The sequence below is a fragment of the Paralichthys olivaceus genome, chromosome 22 (assembly GCF_024713975.1).
Source record: "Paralichthys olivaceus isolate ysfri-2021 chromosome 22, ASM2471397v2, whole genome shotgun sequence".
NCBI lineage: Eukaryota > Metazoa > Chordata > Actinopteri > Pleuronectiformes > Paralichthyidae > Paralichthys > Paralichthys olivaceus.
This window is the reverse complement of record NC_091114.1, coordinates 11,468,235-11,488,879: the sequence shown is the minus strand read 5'-3', so window position 1 is coordinate 11,488,879 and position 20,645 is coordinate 11,468,235. Positions and strand designations below refer to the sequence as shown.

General features: G+C 41.0%; 3 protein-coding genes across 7 annotated transcripts; 2 read left to right on the top strand and 1 right to left on the bottom strand.

Annotated features, from left to right (window-relative positions):
• The first annotated feature begins 3,739 nt into the window (after positions 1–3,739).
• capgb (capping protein (actin filament), gelsolin-like b) lies at positions 3,740–12,126 on the top strand. The gene is made up of 9 exons (XM_020095376.2): positions 3,740–3,911; positions 7,436–7,629; positions 9,203–9,357; positions 10,155–10,313; positions 10,403–10,552; positions 10,695–10,781; positions 11,200–11,332; positions 11,523–11,614; positions 11,744–12,126. Exons 2-9 carry the CDS (start codon positions 7,437–7,439, stop codon positions 11,807–11,809), a joined length of 1,035 nt encoding a protein of 344 aa, XP_019950935.2. The 5' UTR covers positions 3,740–3,911; position 7,436; the 3' UTR covers positions 11,810–12,126.
• On the bottom strand, positions 11,236–20,556 carry LOC109634808 (CD209 antigen-like protein E). Its single transcript, XM_069518308.1, has 8 exons — positions 20,402–20,556; positions 20,118–20,216; positions 19,778–19,906; positions 19,442–19,602; positions 19,186–19,310; positions 17,891–17,991; positions 13,733–13,811; positions 11,236–11,374 (listed from the first exon to the last, which is right to left on the bottom strand). Exons 1-7 carry the CDS (start codon positions 20,460–20,462, stop codon positions 13,768–13,770), a joined length of 720 nt encoding a protein of 239 aa, XP_069374409.1. The 5' UTR covers positions 20,463–20,556; the 3' UTR covers positions 11,236–11,374; positions 13,733–13,767.
• Positions 12,502–18,299, top strand: LOC109647310 (zinc-binding protein A33). 5 transcript variants are annotated; one of them, XM_069518306.1, is made up of 10 exons: positions 12,502–13,063; positions 13,928–13,977; positions 14,302–14,438; positions 14,529–14,630; positions 15,211–15,342; positions 15,430–15,549; positions 15,667–15,795; positions 16,369–16,447; positions 16,597–16,623; positions 16,727–18,299. In XM_069518306.1, exons 2-10 carry the CDS (start codon positions 13,950–13,952, stop codon positions 17,254–17,256), a joined length of 1,284 nt encoding a protein of 427 aa, XP_069374407.1. In that variant the 5' UTR covers positions 12,502–13,063; positions 13,928–13,949; the 3' UTR covers positions 17,257–18,299. The 5 variants fall into 5 exon arrangements, with proteins under 5 accessions (XP_069374407.1, XP_069374405.1, XP_069374408.1 ...); XM_069518307.1 differs by having other exon boundaries at positions 12,992–13,063; positions 14,532–14,630; XM_069518304.1 differs by having other exon boundaries at positions 15,430–15,795.
• Positions 20,557–20,645: the final 89 nt, after the last annotated feature.

Sequence of the window (20,645 nt, the reverse complement as noted above, 5' to 3'; positions counted from 1 at the left end):
GTCATGAAAGCACCCACCAGCATCCTCTTGTCCTCTACCATTTTGCAGACTTGTGCATCAAAAGCAAAAAAAAAAATTAAAAAAAACTTTTCCAGATACTATTCTTCCCATGACACTGGGAATTTAAAGATTTATATGGAAGAAAATAATGGTCAGAATTATTATTCTGTCTTTGATTTTGATTCTTGGATGAAGTGGGACGCACATGGACGAGGGATAGTAGTTTGGCGTTGCTGCTTCTGTCATTGTTTTGCATGAGTAGCACATGTTAATACGTTTTAATCAAACTTTAGGTTGAAATTTGTTTTTTCGAATCCCTCCCACTTCTTTGCTAATCTTCGTCCTATTTCTAATAGTTGACGTGTACACAGGTTTATTTGGACTATTCAGTTTATTTAAGAAAAAGTTAACTACTATTCTGTGTGAATATGAATAGAGAAAATTTTCGAATTAAATATTTTTGGGGGGGGGGGGTGGTTTCTCTTGTTTGCTTTTGGTGACTTTGTGAACCTTGTTTGCAGGAGGCTCGTGTTCATACACTGTGGATGAAGGGGCAGGGGATGGAGGGGAGTGCTTTTTTAAATTTTTTTTTCTTCACCTCCCTCTGCTCTCCCCCAATAGTCCAGCCATCATAGCGCCAACTCTTTTCACTGAAAGTTGTACGGAACGTTGCGTGCTGCCGACGGGTTGTGGCATCGCTGCGGTTAGATGGACAAAAAGTCAGAGTGAAACAGTTTATTTCCTTTTAAGCAGAGATCTTCCAAAGAAACATCACTTTTGGCCTCTCTTAAAAAAACAACCTTACCCACTACATTAGTGTGACCTTTCGTTTGAATATCGGTGCTTTCTCACACGACTCGACCCAGTTTGAGGAAGCGTCTATGCTTGATGACAATGGAACATTTTTTTCCCTCCTCGCTCTATTTGATCATTCGTTGCGGTTTTTGATTTATTTTTGGATAAGCTGGGTCTCCTCCCTCTTCCCTCTTCATCCACAAGTCATCCTCATTTCTGAAATCAGTGTTTCTTTTTTCTTCCAGTGTACGTACCAGTGACGTGGGGAGGGTGGGGATGTATCGGATCAGACTGGGAGTCCCGAGGAAGTAAAAATACAACCAGTAATTCTTTTTGCGTTCTGTTCTAAAAGTGTTTTGTCTGATTTTGTGAAACATTGCTTCTAATTGGGTCGTCTTGAACTGACGGGGCTGCATCCTCTGGCCTTTGAGATAAAGCAGGGTTGGTTGCTGCACTAACTTCATATTGTGGTGGAACTTGTTGCTTTCCTCTAAGCCACTTAAATGTCACATTTTGTCCACTATGCTTGCATCCAATCCTGTCGTCTTAACTGTGTGCCGTCCGGTCAATTCAGGGCGCTGGGACTCCCAGGGTGAATGAATGATTGAAAGTGTGTATGTGTGTGCGGTTAGCGTGTGTCCAGAGGTGAGACAGGGTTTCGAACTGAGGAAGGATGCCACGTCTGGGCAAAGGAAGGTTTAACTTAAAATTGCCACTGTATAGAAATCGATTCATTATCTCATTCTCTGTATCTTTGTTCTGTTTGTTTTTTGACTTGGAAAAAGAATAAAAGTTTTACTACATGTTTCTGCCTGTTCTGTCACATGTATGTCACATGTTCATTGGGGAATAGAAAATGTATTAGAGTAGATTCATTTCACATACGGTGGGTAAAGTCTGATGTGCAAAATATTTGGACATCTTGAAAATGTTTTGAACAGATGAAGCCAGTAAATAGCATCTAAACATCGATACTGTATAATACTATTTTTATAATGAATACTTTTTATTGATAATACTTATAATGCTTAAGTCTGATAAAGGCCTATTATTACCCGAAATGCTGATTACTGGGTTAACGTGATATTAAACTGATTTTAAATTTAAAAAGTGAAAGTACCTCACGTTTCAGATTGTATATAGATATGATACACATTAATCATTTTAGATACAGTTTGCACTATGTTGTGGTAGAAAAATGAAATACTCAAAGTAATGTACCTCAAGATTGAATTAAATATTCACTTACATAACGTGAGGGGAAGAATCTGCACTGCATCATTAATAAGAGCCTTTTTTTTTTACAGTCTATAACATCAGCATTCTGAACATCTGTGTGCACTGAGTGGAACTAACATGTTCCATCCACCTGGGGGCGCTGTGATCCCACTAACTCTTAAACAAATCAGGCTCATTCACACCAGATCTAGAAACAGGCTCATATTGATTATCATATTGAAAATCTAAAACACAACACACTTAACATCTGTGCAGTGTTTATCTGACATAAACCTCTGAGCAAGGCAGTAATATCACAGACACATTTCAATTAGATCATATGTGATTGAGCTCATTATAATGATCATATCACTTATATAATATGTTTCTGACAATGATGGGATTACAGTAAACCCAGAGAGCACGTGAGTGGAGGAGAAAGTGATGATTATTTTTAGATGGTGGACTTGTAGTGTGGTATAGTAGCCTGTGTAATGTCTGTGGGATCTCTATTAAGAATTAAAATGAAATTTACTGGGTTTAATTAAACTATTTGAGATTGTTTTAAGTGATTCCTCCAGTTCAGGAGTTCAGTTCCTGTGTCCGTCTATAAGGGACCTCTGCTTTAAAGTGTGAGGGGCTCTTGAATACGGCCCCTAAAGGAGATTTAAAAAATGAATACATTCAAAATGCATCGATGGAAACTGATTATCTGATATTTTACTGCAGTGTCAGTACTAATTTTGTTGCATAAATATTATTTGAATACATTTGTTAAAATTCTTACTTGGTTTAACATAAAAAAGGTTTAAAAACATTCCAATGTATTTCAGTTGATTTAAAATTCCAGTCCCAGACTCAATTGATCAACATTTTCTTAACTCAAAGCTGAACGTGAACTTTATGAACTTTGAAGGCCCCTCGTTTGAGAGCGTGACGTTTACAGATAGAAGTCAAATTATTTGGTGAGGAGGATGTTATCATCTCTTGTGAGTACACGCCCTCGAGGAGATAATCAGTGGGCTCACCCAGTGGGTCCCTTCAGCCTTGTGTGAGAGTCACCCATGAAAATGATGAATCACTGAGCCACACGATGATCTGCGGACGCACCGTGCTGCTAAAACTTAACAGACATAAAGACGTGTTCAACTTCGGTTGAAACCACGTGTGACTAATAACTGTATTTGGGCTGGTTGCTATGGCAATATTTGCCAACTGTGGAGTGAGTCATGCTACAAGCTACAATACGAGTGCAGGTCCGGAGCGCAGTGTCGAAATAAAAAGATGCTCGACTCATTGTTTGCAGAGATTTGAATGTTTTTCCGATATTATACAATTCTTCAAAACTTAATGTCAATCATGCTAAACCTGTTTTTATTAGATTTAAAGCTTGCAAACACTAAGTTTCAACCTTTCAAAGCTTTTCTGAGTTTCGGAATATGGCATAATATCTACCCCATAGTAATAAACGGTCCTAGAAAGTGGAGGAAGCGGAGTTTGATGGATTTTAAAGACATTTTGTCACATATTTTTGTATTTTTCCAAAGACAGAAACACATAAGAGGTGAAAATATTAAAAAAACAGGTTACTAGTTTGGTTTTATCAGCTTGGTATTTACTCTGTGAAACAAGCTTAGTTTGCTTTTGAAGACTACCTCCAAATCAAGTACTGATTCAATCAGGTTTCAGGACTTGTTTCTCCTTTTGTGGCTGAGTCAGGGGGCCGGGCTATGGCTGCCACACACAAAGGCAGGAAATATTTTGTGTGTGTGTGTGTGTGTGTTTGTGTGTGTGAAAGGATGTGTGTGTTTAGGGACGAGTTACTTCTTGCAAGACTTCATTTCACTCCCCTCTCTGCTCAGACGTGTTTGTGTCCCACTGCTCACTCACTCTCTAAGGTAAGATTAAAGTAAGGTTGTTATTCTTCTTCTCTGCTGTAAGATCTCAAAGTCAGTCCTGTTTTTTCTCCCTTCTTCTTTTTTTCCTTTTCCTTTCAACTGTTTTACCCTGAAACCTTTTTTTCTTCTTTCTGTCTCTGTCTGCTCATCACATTCCTGAATTTCAGCAGAGGAATCTCCCAGCGGTACAATGAATCTTTAGTTCCTCCGCTTTTTCTGACATGCATGTGTCCATTCAAACTAACTGTTACACTTTAATTTTATCATTCTGGAAAAACTTCGACCTTTAGTTTCTTTTCCTCCTAACCTTCTGTCTCACTTCCTGTAATCTAGGTGTTACAACTTCCTTGATATAAAGTAAGGGGGGTAGTTGAAGAGGTATCAGCCTCTGAGATCTTGTACTTCATGTCAGAGGAGAAGATTAGTGTAATGTGAATTAAAAACAAAAGTTCACTCCAACTCTAAAAGGTTAATTTAATCTTCCTCGATCTCTCTGTTGTCTCAGCCTCTTCCTGCTTCAGTCTGTCTTGATTCAAATCCTCTAATCTCATAAACATACAGCACATTCACACACACACACACACACACACACACACACACTCCTTGTCTAATCAATCATCACATGAATGACTGATTGACTCAGTGACCCCTGCAGCTGTAGATCTGTGACCTCCTGTCTCCATCTAACCTGCTCTGTCCACTCTGTCTCTCTGTCTCTGTCTCCGTCTCTCTGTCTCTGTCTCTCTGTCTCTCTGTCTCTGTCTCTCTGTCTCTCTCTGTCTGACACTGACAGCACAAGGATCTCTCTTCTCATGGTGCCTTGTTCTCTCGACATTAGCAGGACTTACTTTATTCTTTGAAATGTCCCTGTTTCAGCTCTTAGTCAATTTAAAGTGTGTTGTCAATGCCTGAATATAAAACCAAATATAATATATTACAACATTAATAACCACAAAACTGTTTCAATGTCAAGTAGCTGTTAGTCAAGAGAAGCAAAAAATTATATATATATTATATAATATGATATGATTCAAATAATCTAATATAATTGGGATTACAAAAAAGTGGGTTCAGTGATACTTTAAATGTATGAGGAAGTGAGTGGGCCCAAGAGTCACATGTCAGGGGCCTGTATTTCCTCATGTCACACTCCCTGCTTGGAAAAGAAATAGATGGTTATAAAGCATCTTGGTTAGTGAGAAGTCATACAGGGATAAAGGAGGAGGAGGAGGAGGAGGAGGAGGAGGAGGAGGGCTGGAGCCAGAGGAGAAAGGGAGAATGGAAAGATGGAGGAGCCAGCGGCCCGCTCTCCAGTAATTATCCACTTGCTGTTTAGCTTTAGCCAGGAACCAGGAACCTGACCCTCGCATCCCCCAACACACACTCACATGCACACGCTCAGCATCCTACCCTGCAGGTAGGCTTACAACACGCCAGCTCCAGTTACCTCCAGCATATAAGCTAACCAGGCCAGGTGAGAGCAAACACTCACACGCTCCCCAACGGACGATCCCTCACATCCCCAAACACTCACAGGCCAGTGGACCCTCAGGATGGAGCTGGAGTCAGACAGCATGCCGCAGGTACCAGAGCAGATCTTACAGTTAAGTGGACCGGGGTCTTATTTACTCTTAGAGTGGCTGCGCAGGCATTGTAACCTTAACCCGAGGGCCCCTGCCTTGTGCCGCCCCGGGGCCTTTTCCTGTCTGCTGGCTCCGTCAGATCCTCTCCTCCACTCTGCTGCACTGTCTCTGTCTCTATCGTCTCAGCGACCAGCATCAACTGACCGACAGGTGTAAAACTAATAATTGATATCCAATATATGACGAGAGTAGAGTGAATCATTTGGTTTGACAGAGTGAAGCTGCTGCTGTTGTGTTCAGTGGTTATTTGATGTCTGGAAGGTTTCAAAGAGCATTCACTCCATTCGTATGTTTCCTTCAATAACAGTAAAGATGAGGTGTTCAAATAAAATAGATATTTGTCTCATATGGAAAAAGATGATTGCGTATTTTTATTTGAATTAGAACCACGTAGATAAATAAATGTGAAATCAATAAATAAATTCTTTGCATTTTCAGAAATGTTTAGATGCTTATATTTGAATGCTGAGATTATTATTTAGCATTCTTGTAGTAACATCTAATATGCTGAGATTAGCATTCAGCCCAAAGAGGCTGATGGCAGCATGCTTCAGTGCAAACATCCTGAACATGTTAGCATCCTGTGCGACTGACCACACTGCTGCCTCATGATTAATGTTTAACACTGTTGTGTATGTGAGAGCCATCTTCACTAATCCTCCGTTATCATTATGGTTTGGTGCCAGCGCCATTCAAACATAAACAGCTTATATAAAGGTTATATAATTATATGAGTTTTCTCATTCATAAATGCTCCACCCTTTGTTGTGTTAATGTTTATTTGAACACTGTTATATAGTGAGAGTTTATTTGAAAATGTCATGAAGCTCAAAAGGAAGGAAGCAAAAAAAAAAAAGCTCAAGCACCCCCACAGCTCATGGTCTCCCTCATCAGAGAGGAAGCCCTGTTAACTGTGTGCAGTTGTGATTATAACCTTTTATTTAAATGTAAATTGAATATTCTTTGGCTCTCAACTATTGTTGAATGTGACACGTTAGGCCCGAGAGAATTGTGAAGTGATGGAATTCACTTTTTAGATGATAAATAAATGATAAACTGAATACAGCTAAAACAAAATGCTAATCTAGAGATAACTCGATAAAGAAATAAAAAACCTCCTAAAAAATGTATATTATTTTGTTCCAGCATCGATTTATGAAGCGGTAATGTGCCTTTTAATACCAGAAAATCACAATACTGACAACACAAGTGTGATTTTCACAACATGACAAAGCCGTGGGACAGAATGAAGAGACAGAGAAAAGCAGCAGTAACTCATCTGTTCATAAATCTTGTTGGGTTTCAGTTTGCCACCAGCACACAGAAGGAGACACACATTCACTCTATTAACGTCCACAAGCAGTTTTGTTTCTCAGACGGTGAGAAAATATGTGACGCAGTGATGGAAAAGTACATTACAAAGGCTGGTCCTTCCCTGCCATGTGATCCAGCATGAATACAGCCACACCTGTGTTTTTTTTGTGTGAGCAATGACACTAGTGTTGTGTTGAATGTGCAGCTCACTTGGTGTTGTGTTGCATAAAAAGTGATGTTATGTAGCCTGTGGGCTTCAGGCAGCGACACACAACCATTCATTAAGTGTTAAAGCGCTCATCACTCCGACCACATCCTCAACAACGTCTCAAAAAAACACCTCTTCAGTCACGCAGAGGAGCTGAAGCAGTTAAAATTTTCTAGACTGAAGTTAGAAGAAAGAAAAACCCTCCTCTTCTGATCGTGACATGTTAGTCACTTCCCTCATGCATCCAAAACCAGACATCTCTTCCCAAATGGAGACAATGACACAACCTATCTACTTCCGGTTTCAGCCAACTTCTTCTTTCCTGTTGTCTTACATCTCGTCTTCTTCTCCTCTTGCAGCATGCTCCCGTTCCAGGCAGCACCGGGTCAGTTCAGCGATGAGGTCCGGCAGCCGGGCCTGCGAGTGTGGAGGGTGGAGAAGATGAAGGCAGTGCTGCTGGATCCCTCCGAGGTGGGGGCCTTCTACAACGGGGACTCCTATCTGGTGCTGGACAACCGCGACCAGCTGGGGGCCAACCTGCACATGTGGATAGGTGAGAGAGGTGGACACACAACTGGAGTTGTCTCTGTAACAAGGCACAATGCAATAGGATTATATAACGTGCAGCTGTGTAGTCTGATCGTTCACTCAACAGGTTTCCAGTGTGTCTGGGTGTATTGCACCTCTATAGTGAAATCAGTAATAGAAGAAGCTTTTTTTTATTTTAATAAAAACAACCTGAATACTCTGCCCGGAGCAAGAAATGTTTCAAAAATAAAAGATGAAAGAATCAAGATAATAGGAAGTACTGTGGGTCTGTTGTTGTGCTCAACCTATTCTCAAGAGCCAGGATGTAAATATGGCAACAGAAACTAGACCAGAATGGGACTTAATACCTCCTACACATGATCATCTAGTTCTTATAGTAGAAATATGAAAGAAAAAAGGAAGTGGTCTAATTAAAAAAAAAAGATTTATTTATCATAAATTAAGATAATTAAGGAAAATGAAAAAAAAGCCCAGGCCCCACGGTGGAACAGTTATTGTGTAATCCTGCTAATAATTAAATCAGAATATAAAAATACACTCATATTCATATTCATACTCATTTGATGAGTTTGGATGTGAGATTTACAACTTATACTGCAGGCAGCCACCAGGAGGCGATGAATATACTTTGGCTTCACTTCCTATAAAGTCTATGGATCTGATATTCCACCTCAAGTTTGAAAAATGGAAAAAAGAAATGAGCATGTGGAGTTACACCTGAATCAGTCAGCAGCCAGTTTGCATTGTGGGTAATGTAGTCACCGGGTTTTTGACAGGGAAGGAGAACAAATGGCCTCTCGTGTGTCTTGTTCTACTCTTTAACCACCGTCCAGTGTTTACTGCACATCCAACCCTGGCCCAGTGCTGCGCTCGAGGAGCTAATAACCCTCCCGCTAATGACAGCGATGACACACGAGCCACAGCACTGACCCGCGGCATCATTGTGCGGGGACGGGGGATGGACGGATGACAAGAGAGAGGGAACAGAGGTCCCGAGGGAAGCGAGGGATGGTTTTTCAGCGGGGCTCATTAAAACTGCAGGAGGACTGTGACAGTGCTCAAATGTGGCTGTTGTTTCCAGCGTGTATGTGGTGCTCAGGAAACACAAAGCTGGTTGAGGGCCCTTTACCCTCTGACCCCTCCTCCACTCGTTTACAGTTAATGACCTCCGTGTTGTTTCTTTCACCTTTGTCGCTCCTTTTCCTCATTTTTGACATTTTAACCTTTCTGATTTCTTTCTTTTTCTTCTTTCTTGTTGTGCTTTTACATCCCTCTGTCCTTCAGCTCTGCCTTAGTAAGAATTTCAGGGGTCAAAAAAATGTATTCAGAGCGATTTCACTACTTTTGCTGTCTCCATCATTTTGTTGTAATTATACAAAATACAGTAGAAAAGATCTGGTTTTGACAAAGTGTACTAAAGAGCTTACATTCATTTTGTAGAATAGTCATAATGAATGAATTAAAACTACTTGCATCTCTCAAACTCACAAAGATTGATACACACTTTTCACAAAAAGGTTTTCATCATTCTGAACCTTTTTTACTTTATATTTTGTACATTTGTTGTTTGGCTGCAGGTGAGAAGTCGTCTCGGGATGAGCAGGTGGCGTGCGCCATGCTGGTCACTCAGCTGGACAACTTCCTGGGCGGCGACCCCATTCAGCACCGGCAGGTTCAGGGCTACGAGGCCCCGGAGTTCATGACGCTCTTCCCCAGAGGAGTCAGCTACAAGGTGAGCACCAGGGATCTGACTCTGGATGTTGACATGTTAGAAAAAGTGAAATATCAACAGGCAAAAAAATGCTTTATTTTATGGGATAGATAGTTTATGAATTATTTCTGAATTATTTCCAATAAAGTTTCAAAGAAATACTAAAGTGGTTTATATTTTTACACTGTAACAACTCAGCAATTGAAATAAATTCCTTTATATAAAATGTCACTAAAGCCAATATAACTGAATAAATAGAATAAAATGTATTATGTTTTAAACTTTCATATATGTTGCATTGTAAGCTTACCTCTAGGTATAAAGTTTGCACACTGATTATCTCTTAATTGTTACCAAAATCTTTCCAGAAAATATCTTGGACATTATTTGAAACATTTCTGGAAATTACAGAAGCATAACCGGCTAAAAAATAAGACTGCACTTATTATGCATCAAAAAGTTAAAGTTATAACAAATTCAATTTAAGAACCTGTGAAGAAACTGAAACTGAAGAGATGTCTCCAATCAAATGTAATTTATTATATTGAGGGCCAGTGTTTCATTTTATCATATTTATTTCGTCTGGCGTCTGTTATTGTTAGATAAGGTCTTTTATAATTTCACTGCACCCTACATAAAGCGATGTGCCAGAGTTCATTTATGAAAGATGCCAAGTTTATCACGTTAAAACAAACAATGATGTTAATCCTGAAATCTCTGTGACATTTAACAGCAGGAAGAACAACTTCAAATGTAAAAAAAGAAAAAAGATTAGCAGCGACCAGACGTTTTACTACTTTAAATCTGTTCTTCGTCAGGAGGGTGGTGTGGAGTCGGGCTTCAGGAGGCATCAGGGCTCGGGGACGGTGCACAGGTTGTACCAAATCAAGGGGAAACGCAACATCCGTGCCAAGGAGGTGGAGATGTCCTGGAGCAGCTTCAACAAGGGAGACTGCTTCATCCTGGACCTTGGAGAGGTGAGGACACATAGATAAAGATGGACATGCAGGATATAATAATATTTAAATGTTATTTGTTTATCTGATGCGGCCTCACTGCTTTCCAGACGATTGTGTCATGGATCGGATCGCAAGCCAACCTCTTCGAGAAGCAGAAAGTGCGCGAGATCGCCTCACTGATCCGTGACACGGACAGACACGGTAAAGCAAAAATCATGGACTCCAACGAAGGGGAGGAGCCTGAGGAGATGCTCAAGGTAAATACGGAATTGTGAAGAATTCATATGGTTTATATGCTTTCCATGTCAACAGTTACAACCAAGAAATACTAGAAATTAAGTTACATGAACCCAAAACACAGATAAGAGGTTTTTAAGGTTTTCCTGTGTTGATGATCAGGTCCTGGGAAAGATGCCCGCTCTGGTAGAGAGTACGCCAGAAGAGGACAGCAAAGCAGACGCTTCTAACTCTGCCTCGCTCTACAAGGTAACTCCATCTGCATTTGTATATAAATTGCTATTCACATCTGTTCGCCATCCATCCACTTATCTGAAATCTGGTCGTGGAGGAAACTACCCCCAGGATCCTGAGGCGTTCCCAAGGCCTGATGGGATATTTAGGCCCTCCAGAGAGTTCAAGGTCTACCCCTGCAGGCCTCGTCCCCATTGGGGATGTCTGGTAAACCTCATGATAAGATGTCCGAACCATCTAAACTTGGCCCTTCTGTGCCAGAGAGGTTATTTTCCATGCAAGAGCAACACTGCGATGCAGGGGGTCAGCAAAGTTCCTGCCCCCTGCGGCTTCGTGTTGTTTGACTCCTGCCAGCCTGGTCTGGCTCCATGAAGGGGCCCCCATTATTTTTCCATTAAGCAAAAACATAAACCCGTGTACGTTCTCTCCACAGGTGTCAGACGCCACTGGTTCAATGACGATGACCAAAGTGTCGGAGAAGAGCCCGTTTGCCAAGGAGCAGCTGGTTCGTGAAGACTGCTTCATCCTGGACAACGGTGCCAACGGAAAGGTCTTCGTGTGGAAAGGTGAGTAAAACGCTGCTTGACCCCCAGGAGAACATCTGCTGCCTGAAATGCAAACCGAGGAAAGCGATAGTCGTTAGATGCTCATGCTATTCAGTGTCCAGTCAAATGAAAATTTAATGAGCGTCGTGAAAAATGTTTGATGGTTCAACAGCGAGTCGGGTCTGAGTTCCATCATTTTGTCATGTGTCAGGTAATGGAGCCAACGCTGAGGAGAAGAGGGAGGCCCTGCAGATGGCAGATAACTTCATCGTGCAAATGAAGTACCCCAGGATGAAAACACAGGTACTGCTCATCGCTCTTTAACTGAAACATAAAGCCCTCAGGGAGTTGTGTCTGTAACGTCACCCTCGGTACATTCAGCATCACCTCTGTATGTTTACGGTGAGAAATGTTATGTGCTTTGTGCTACAGGTGGAGATTCTGCCGCAGGGGAAGGAGACCATCATCTTCAAGCAGTTCTTTAAGAACTGGAACTAAACATTTCACAGGAGCGTTGGACAAACCCTGCACTCGAGAGGACGATCTGAAACCAGACAGAATCTCACACAACCTGTTTCTTTTTAAATGCAAATATTTGAATGTACATATTTGTAATTTGCCGTAAATCGTTCTGGACTTTGGTTGAATCTGAGACGTGATGCCACTTTTGTAAAAGCAAACAAGCTTCTTCAGCTAACACAACAAAAAGTTACAAAACACAGTACCTTAAGTAAAAGATTTCCTTTTTTTACATTTGTTCTCGTGTCACAGTTTTGCCTTTTGAAAAATAAATCTGAAACTACTTGCTGAGGAAATGGTTTGAGTTTTCCTGTCAACACACATGACTCTGAGGGTTTTCAGGTTCACTCACAGATGTGACGACACTTTCAGCCGAACCTTCGCTCGTGGTTTTTATATGTGTTCGGGATATTATATGAACCCAACAGCCCAGCGTGATAATGTCACAATCATAGTTCATTACAGTACATAATACACACACAGGTCCTGCCAGGTCCTGTGAGATGTATTAATGACTTATTAGGCTGATGACGGCAAGTTGAAACAGCAGAGTGATGATGATGATGATGATGATGCATGTGGGGAGGGACAGAGATGTAATGTGCGTCTCTTTGATGTCTCTTCCTTATTGTTACCAGGAAGTGATTGGGTAACAGCAGGCATGCAAACGGGGGGGGGGGGGGGTAAAGGAATAAAAGACAAATTTACACATGGGATTATGATGAAAGTGTTACTATGTCCTTGTATCCGCAGTAGTTCCTCCCTACACGGTCGACAACACAACAAACTCCACATATTTGATGGTAGTTTCTGTCGGAGAGAAGAAATGACTGATGACAGTAAACAAGAATAAATATCAATATCTCAAATGCTGTGTGAGGGCAGAGATTAAGAAATGTTCAGCAGCACATAAATGCATTTTCAGCTAAGCCTGGTAATAGTTTCAGTGACACATGCTCCAGAATCAGTGCGTCACAGTCAGTGATATCCGCACACTTATCACTGTTATAAAGACTCGTCCCTCTCTGCCCTCATGGCTGACGTGCCAGCAGTTGCCGGGAAGCAGCGAGGGTTTTGGTTCAGAGCACTCCTGCAGAACGTTGCCCTGAATCAGAGGCCATAAAAGAGTCCAAAGATCAGGGAGACGAAGGAAGGAACAAATAGACTGGAGCAGCAGCAGCGACCGTCCAGTCTTCTCCACCTGCAGAGCTGCACCACCACTCCCTCACACAGGTAGGATGAACATGATTATATATGATTATGTTGCAGGTCTGTGTGATATGACTGAATCCATAACATGTTTTAATATTTCATTTGAATGTATTATGTTTGATACAGTTTTAATATATCATGTTGCATTGCAGGTATATATTTATTTAGCACTTATTTGTTTTACTTTTAAGTTTATTTATTTGCATGTAATCACCAACCTTAAGAAAATACAGGTTTTCTAAACATAACGAAAGAAATATTTTTAAATATCACTGATTTAAACATTGTTTTTTATTGAGTTGTGGTCAAAAGTAAATTAATTTATAAATAATTTGTTTGTTTTATAAGTAAGTTGAGTTTTAAAAAAATATTTAAAGTCAAAGAAATTAATTATAGAACAAACATATAGCATATATTGTGAATTACCATAAAGCAATGTTGTGCTTCTCAATTTTCTATTTCATGTTTACACTTGAATATTTTTCACAATCATTTGTGTATTCTTCAAGACAATTTCATTTTTGAAATATAATATTTTTCTCCAGGTTAAATTGTATTCAAAACGTACATCAATAAAAAATATTATTATTAAATATTATTGAATAATTAATGGGATAAACGTACATTTTCCTTTTATGAAGAGTACTTTTACTTTTGATATTTAAAGTGTGTTTTGCTGATGTTACTTACACTTTTATTTGAGTGATAGTCTCATTTCAGGCCTTTTAGGTTTTTTTATACTGTAGTCTTTTGCTTGTGGAATCATCATCTAAAGGATAAAAGAAAAATTGAAACCGTTTTAGACAAGAAAATTATTCTTCGGGTGATTTCTTCATACTTCTTCCAAATGGTATTTCTTTTTCTCATGTGAGTTCTTCTTCACAGGAATGAGAACGCCACCATAAAGATGAAGAGCATCCTGAAATCTACCAAAAGTGGGTATCTTTTTAAAAATCTGCTCCTTCTGCAACCTCATGACTTTTGATCAGCCTGTGATGAAAATGCAGAGCGTAAATCACAGAGCATAAATCAAATCCAACCCTGATAGCTACTTTAACATCTGCTTTAAACAGGGTTGTAAAATGTTGGACATCCTTCAAGACCAACAATCAGACTTGATTGCTTTTGGAAATATTGTTACCCAGTCCCACTGATTTACTTCCTTTGTTAGAAAACTTAAAACTCCTTTCATTTTCTCCAGGGAATCAGTTGTGTGGATCAACCGTATCCGTCACTCAAACTGTTTTCTCCTTCTGCAGAGTTGGAGGATGGCAGCACCACCCAGAGCAGCTCCATCTGTGCCTTGCGCTGGAACCTGCCCCAGGAGGACATCCAGGCCCACAGCTCGGCCCCCAGCAGACCTGTCCAACCCAACGATCTCACGCGAAACTCACAGGTGCACCACAGACTCTTGGTTTATTAAAAATCACCTTTATGACTCTGTTGAACTTCTCATCTAAAACTTTGCCCGTTTTGCGTTTAAAAGCAGCAACAACCTCGTCAGAACGGCCTGAAGGATCTGCGCAGCCTGCAGGAGTGCGTGTTGTTCATCCAACACTGGAAAGAGCAAGTGGACCAAGTGTGCAAGGTAGGAGCTGAGTGAAGGAAAGGAGATGTGGGTCAGCTCCGCAGAGGAGTCAAACAACAAATCAGGCAAAAGCCTTTTGTTTCAGATATGACAACACAAGGAGTCATAGGATTATTTATCTGACTATTTCACCCAGTTTAAAGTTCATAGCTGGAGATAAGGTTTGCAAGTTTCTCTTAAAGACCCACACCAAGAGCAAGGGCAGAATGAGTTCACGTCAACCAGGAGTTATGATTGCATAATGGCTATGGGCAGCGATTACTTCCTGTTCATGAGGCTGGATGCTGATAGGATAAGATTTTTCTCCTTTACAACCAGGCTACATGACTTTCTGCCTTGCTGCACTGAAGCACAGGACCGGGACTGGAGCCCATTTGACTTTAACCTACAGGCCTTTTGAAATATGTAAATGCAAAATTTCCCACATGTGCCAGATTTAAAACTGATTTAAGATGCAAATCAGATTCCAGAAATGTCTTCAGCTCTGGTCTTAAAACATTAAGTCCTCTAAATTTCAAAGTAGCACACCACTGTGTGTTTAAGATATTGTCTGACAGTCTGTACTCTGTACTTTCATCAGGGCGGATGGGACTCAGAGGAAGGCCCCAGTACCAAAGAGGGAAAACGTTCAGACACACGTACCGAGCAAAGTCTCGAGGAGAGCAGGAAACTGATCCTGGAGTGGGCGGAAGAACTCCGTCATGTCGACAAGGTCGGTACACAGACCAGTGGGTGGATGTGCGTTTGTGCGTGTGGCCAAGTAGCAAAAATGTCAACTTCTCCTTTTTTGTGTCCTCAGCTCCTGAAGGAAAGCCCCTGGGCGTCTGAGTGTCAGGAAAATAAAGACGATAAGAACCCACATGAGGAAGCACAAATGAGGATCATGGAGTGGGCGAAGGAGCTGCAGACGGCCACTGAGGTGAAACCAAAGTCCAAAGAAGTTATGACTTTCACTTTAATGCCAGCAAAACAAATGTTATTTGCATGTGCAGTGTCAAATCCTGCATCTAAAAGGAACGTGATGTGTTTGCTGCAGAGTTGCGGCGTGCACAGCGAGGATCTGGGCAAAGTGTTGCGTCTTTTGGGCCTGAAGAAGAAGCGGCTGGTCAAGCTGCTGCCGCTGCTGGAGTTCATCACCTGGTCTCTGCTCAAGGAAGACAGCATGGTGAGCAGCCAGGTCCACAAACACAGGCACCACGAAAAACATACTCGCAGATGAACCTCTCATAAAGCTGCATTTAATGCCACACGGCGCAGATATGAGCAGGTTATGATATTATGTAACGGGTGATTTGACTGAACCCTGCTCCTTGAATGCGTGCGCGAGCTCAATAACTGAACCAAGTGATTCAGTTTATATGACCCTGATCTACTGCTGCCCTGATATCGATGGCCTTCGAGAACTGATAGTGACTTTGCAGATAAAATATCATCACATTTGCGGATGATGGTGTCGTGCACATAACAGATTTTTCTCATTTCTTACTAATTACTTGATGTGATCATTTCGTTTTTACATGTTGAAGTCGTTTGGGGCTTTAATTTAATGTTAGCCAGCTTCTTGTTATGATGCGACGAGCCTCGTGTTTGCCACTGAAAGCCGACGATAGCCAGCTGGGGGAGGGAGTGTCTTTTTGAGGGTCCACATGTGATTCATAGTTGCAGATTCCATCGCCACAAAGACACTGGGGCAAAGGAAAAATAAAGGATTTATTATCATCTTTTTTTCCCATTTTAGAGGATGATCCCAAAGGTATGGCTACTGGCAAAGCAAAAGACCTGGAAAGCAGGAATTCCAAGATATATCCCCAACTCAGGTGTGTATTTTTAAAATTGCCTGTTGCATTTCTTTGAGTTTGACTCATTTTGAAAAGCCTGAAGTGGATTTCAAATTAAAAAACAATCAAATGAGAAAGATAGTTTATCCACTGCAGCGCTGCTATAATGTCTGTTTCTCTATTTTCAGTTTGGAGTTGGATCTGCAGTGCGTCAGGTAAGATCAGCCTGGACCTTGATTCACCTCACATGACAACTGGGAAAACAGCAAACATCGGGGTTACAGTAAAATAACCTGATTTATCTCCCGTTCCCTACAGCTGATGTGAGTCTTGACCCCATGACCAGCCACCCGTGGCTGCAGATGTCAGACGACCAGCGAATGGTGCAGGAGGGCCTTACGCCATCCAACCTCCCTGACAACCCCCAGCGCTTCGACAGCTGGCCGTGCGTGCTGGGTTGGGAGGGCTACAGCAGCGGCCGCCACTACTGGGAGGTGGACATAGCCAACAAGGGCTACTGGCGCGTGGGACTGGCCACCGCCAACTCCAAGCGGCAGGGGCGCTTCCCGATGAACCCCAAGCAGGGCTTCTGGGCCCTGTGGCGCAGCACACACGACTTCTTCGCCTGCACGAAGCCGGAGACGCCGCTGCCGGTCGGCCTCGTGGCTAAACGTATGGGGATCTACTTAGACTACGAAGAAGGCCAGATCTCCTTCTACAACGCAGAAACAAAGTCCCACATCTACACCTTCACAGGGACCTTCAGAGAGAAGCTGTACCCTCTGTTCGCCCCGCTGGATGGTCGCACACTCATGAGAATCATGCCCCCACACGAAATCTCAAAATGAGAGAGACAGACCTTAATTACTTTTATTAGACACTTGAAAGAATCAAATTTGTCTTTGAGGAAGTGACGTTTAAAAGTCACCAGTTACATTTAAAATTCACATGATGAGACTTTCAAAACAAAATATTTAGAACTTAAACTATGAATCTCAATTTCTCCCTTTAAAGGGAATTAAACTTGAGTAAAAATTGACTGTGGATAAAAATAAAGGATGTACTGCATCTGAATGCTGACCATAGAAGCTAAAAAAAGAATATATATAGAACATTTATCTTGAACAATCATTTTTTTAGATGTCTTCTAACAGTTACGATAATATGCAGAGAAATACACTTTTCTGCACATAAGCAGAGTTATTACTTATTATATATACATTTCACAGAGTTAACTTGTAATTGAAACATATCTCAATTAGTAAAACATATTTATAACAATATAAAGCTCTTTTAAAAAGTTTTTTGGACACATTTCCTTCTCTTTTAATGCAAGAATATTAGAAAATAAGTTGAATGATATTAATATTGTCCAAATGTTCTTCATAAAATGTGAAAAGCGTCAGAGTGTCTGCAGCACGTCATGAGCAAATAACTATAAAGTGTGTGCTGGATGTGCAGCCTGTCAGGACTCTCGCTTACAAACCCACGGCCCGTGCGCTTCACAGTCTGTGGCAAAGAGACTCCCCCCTCCCCTCAGGTCCGCACAGTCCCTGTGATCAGTGTCCCAATCCACTGTCAACCTTACACACACACACACACACACAGAGAGAGAGAGAGAGAGACAGACAGACAGACAGACAGACAGACAGACAGACAGACACAGAGAGAGAGAGAGAGAGAGAGAGAGAGAGAGAGAGAGAGAGAGAGAGAGAGAATTCAGTATTCAGATCCAAATAAATATATTATATACACTACATATAAAGTTTATTTAGTTTGAGATTAGATTTATGTGTGAGCATGTCAATCTATAATGTATATATGTATATGGATGTACAGTATAAATGTATTGTATCATTATAAATAATAAAAATTTGATGATGTGTTTTGAGACATTATCTGCTTGACTATTTTGAATGTAAACCACATTTTTATTTTACATTCCATATTTAATAGATATTGAATTTAATGATTATTCTCACTCTTTAGGCATTTTGTTTAATTAATGATCCAAGTTATGTAATTTCAAAGTAAATGTTAAATATTGAAGCTACATAATTCAAATGGCACAAATCCAAACTATCTACAAGATCTTTTTCTAAATAATAAATCAATGCAATATGATCCGTACAATAGATGTGCAGATTTTTTTCTGTCTTACAAATAGATTCATAAATAAATATATCTTTGCATCTATTCATAATTAGGCTTATTTTGTTTCTGCACAGTTTGAGCTGTGACTGAGTAGAAAAGTAGGATTAACCTACTTGAACAGTGGTGAAGGTTCATCCACAAAGGAGCGTCACCAGGAAATGTAGAATCATATTTGTGCGAATTTTTTTTATTCAGGAGACACTGGAACATTTGTCTTTCCATTAAAGCTGATCTGCAGAATAGTCTCCTATTTGTCTTCTTAAAGGACCAGTGTGTAAGATTTAGGTGAAAGGGAACTATTGGCAGAAATTTAATGTAGAATAATTCCCATTATGTTTTCATTAGTTCATTTCATCTAAATTGTAGTTTTCTCTACCCCAGAAAAAGCCCTTTATATTGAAATACTTTATATTTACATCGAGGGGACCCTCTCTACGGAGGCCGTCATGTTTTTTTACATTAGTCCAGACTGGACGAAGTAAACACCTTTTGCGTTCATATGACAATTAAAGTCTACCACAGTTTCAAAATTTAAATTTAATGTCTCAGGTGTTTCTATTATTTAATCCTGCATTAGAAGAACATTTGTCTTGAGGACTGTGCACCAGTGGATCTGGACTCACGGCATGTAGTGCTCGACGTCTTTCCCGTCTCCCCACAGCCACCGACCCTCCTGCTGGGCGTCCGTCAGTCCCACCCACAGGAAGGGGAATCGAGGGAACCTCCCTATCACACCTTGGATGAAGTCCTGAGAATGAACAAAATGTAACCTGGTGTAACCGGCTGACTTGACATTAGACAATTAAAGATTCAGTTGTGAAAGATTTTGAAAATACGCTTGCTCCTTGAGTTATTTGCTTCCACTGAGGTGCTGTTTACCATTTCTGCAGTGGTTTTGATCACAGCCAGGCTGCTGCTGTGTCCCAGACAAAACTCAGCACTCCCGTTCCACTGACGATTTTCCTCAAGTCCCACGGAGAAGAAGTAGCAGTGACGCCTCCACCAAAGCCAACCACCAGGACACAGCCTGCATCTGGAGTCTTTGTGCAACAGGAAAGAAGATCCTAGTTGATATTGTGCAACACTGCAAATTTCAGCCGTGGTTTCACAAGACTAAATTTCACTTTGTCTTTAAAATCTCAGAAATACAATCAGAAACTGGTGAATGCATAATCCTTGAATCTAGTAAACGGCAAAGAGGAAGGCGTGAATGACCTTGAGCGATAGCCTGGAGCATCAGGTCCAGATCATGACGCTCTGTCCGACACTGCTGCAGTCGCTCCACCAGCTCCTCTTCTGAAGTAGTGGGGGTCCGATGAACCTCCGGTGCTGCTCTCCACGTGGCTGACAAATGAATTTTAACATGAGGTGTGTTTGAGGCGCTCACAGACAAAGGGACAAAGGGACAGGACACCAGATTTGAAAATGGGAAATGTTAGAGATTATGCTCACAAGTCTCAAATCTATATTTATTAAGAAACAAGAAATAAACCGGCAATGAATATTTCTCGAGTAAATGAAACTGATTTTTAAACTGGTTGTTTTACTCACTCACCCAATAACACCACGGACAAAAGGAGTCCAGTAGTGACGATGATAAGTGTTACCAGGGCAACAGTCACTCCAATTGTCGGATGACAGATTGGACAGGATCCTGCAAAATAAATAAATTAATTAATTTTAAAAAAAAAAGTTGTGAAACAGTATGTGCAGTAGTTTTCTGGCTTTTGAAAAGCACAGATTTCCTTCACTACCAAAGTGATGATTATGAAAAATAAAATACAGAATAGTCAATACCCATTTGAACTGTCAAACTGAGGAAAGAGATCTTTAACTCACCTGCAGACGTTTCTTCTTCCTCCTCCTCATCATGGCCACTGTGTCTCGCTCCCGGCTCCATGCTGGCGTTTGACCCTGTTCTGTCTTTTTTCGCCGCTCGTTCTCTCGTCAATCACAACATCTTCACCCGCGTAGCTGCAGTAAATGTGACCGCCACGCCCCTTCCTCATATTATAACAGCTCACTTCCACAATAGAGTACAAGAAATTTTAAGTATTAAGTCCTAAAAACCCCTGAGCAGAGG

Coding starts and splice junctions, on each gene's coding strand:
- LOC109634808 (XM_069518308.1), bottom strand. CDS start 20,462: ATGGAGCCGGGAGCGAGACACAGTGGCCATGATGAGGAGGAGGAAGAA. Junction 19,907..20,117: donor TTTGTCCGTGGTGTTATTGG/GTGAGTGAGTAA, acceptor TTCATTTGTCAG/CCACGTGGAGAGCAGCACCG. Junction 13,812..17,890: donor AGCGCACGGGCCGTGGGTTT/GTAAGCGAGAGT, acceptor TTTATCCTTTAG/ATGATGATTCCACAAGCAAA.
- capgb (XM_020095376.2), top strand. CDS start 7,437: ATGCTCCCGTTCCAGGCAGCACCGGGTCAGTTCAGCGATGAGGTCCGG. Junction 9,358..10,154: donor CCAGAGGAGTCAGCTACAAG/GTGAGCACCAGG, acceptor GTTCTTCGTCAG/GAGGGTGGTGTGGAGTCGGG. Junction 11,615..11,743: donor ACCCCAGGATGAAAACACAG/GTACTGCTCATC, acceptor TTTGTGCTACAG/GTGGAGATTCTGCCGCAGGG.
- LOC109647310 (XM_069518303.1), top strand. CDS start 13,950: ATGAAGAGCATCCTGAAATCTACCAAAA. Junction 13,978..14,301: donor CATCCTGAAATCTACCAAAA/GTGGGTATCTTT, acceptor CTCCTTCTGCAG/AGTTGGAGGATGGCAGCACC. Junction 16,624..16,726: donor TTGGATCTGCAGTGCGTCAG/GTAAGATCAGCC, acceptor CGTTCCCTACAG/CTGATGTGAGTCTTGACCCC.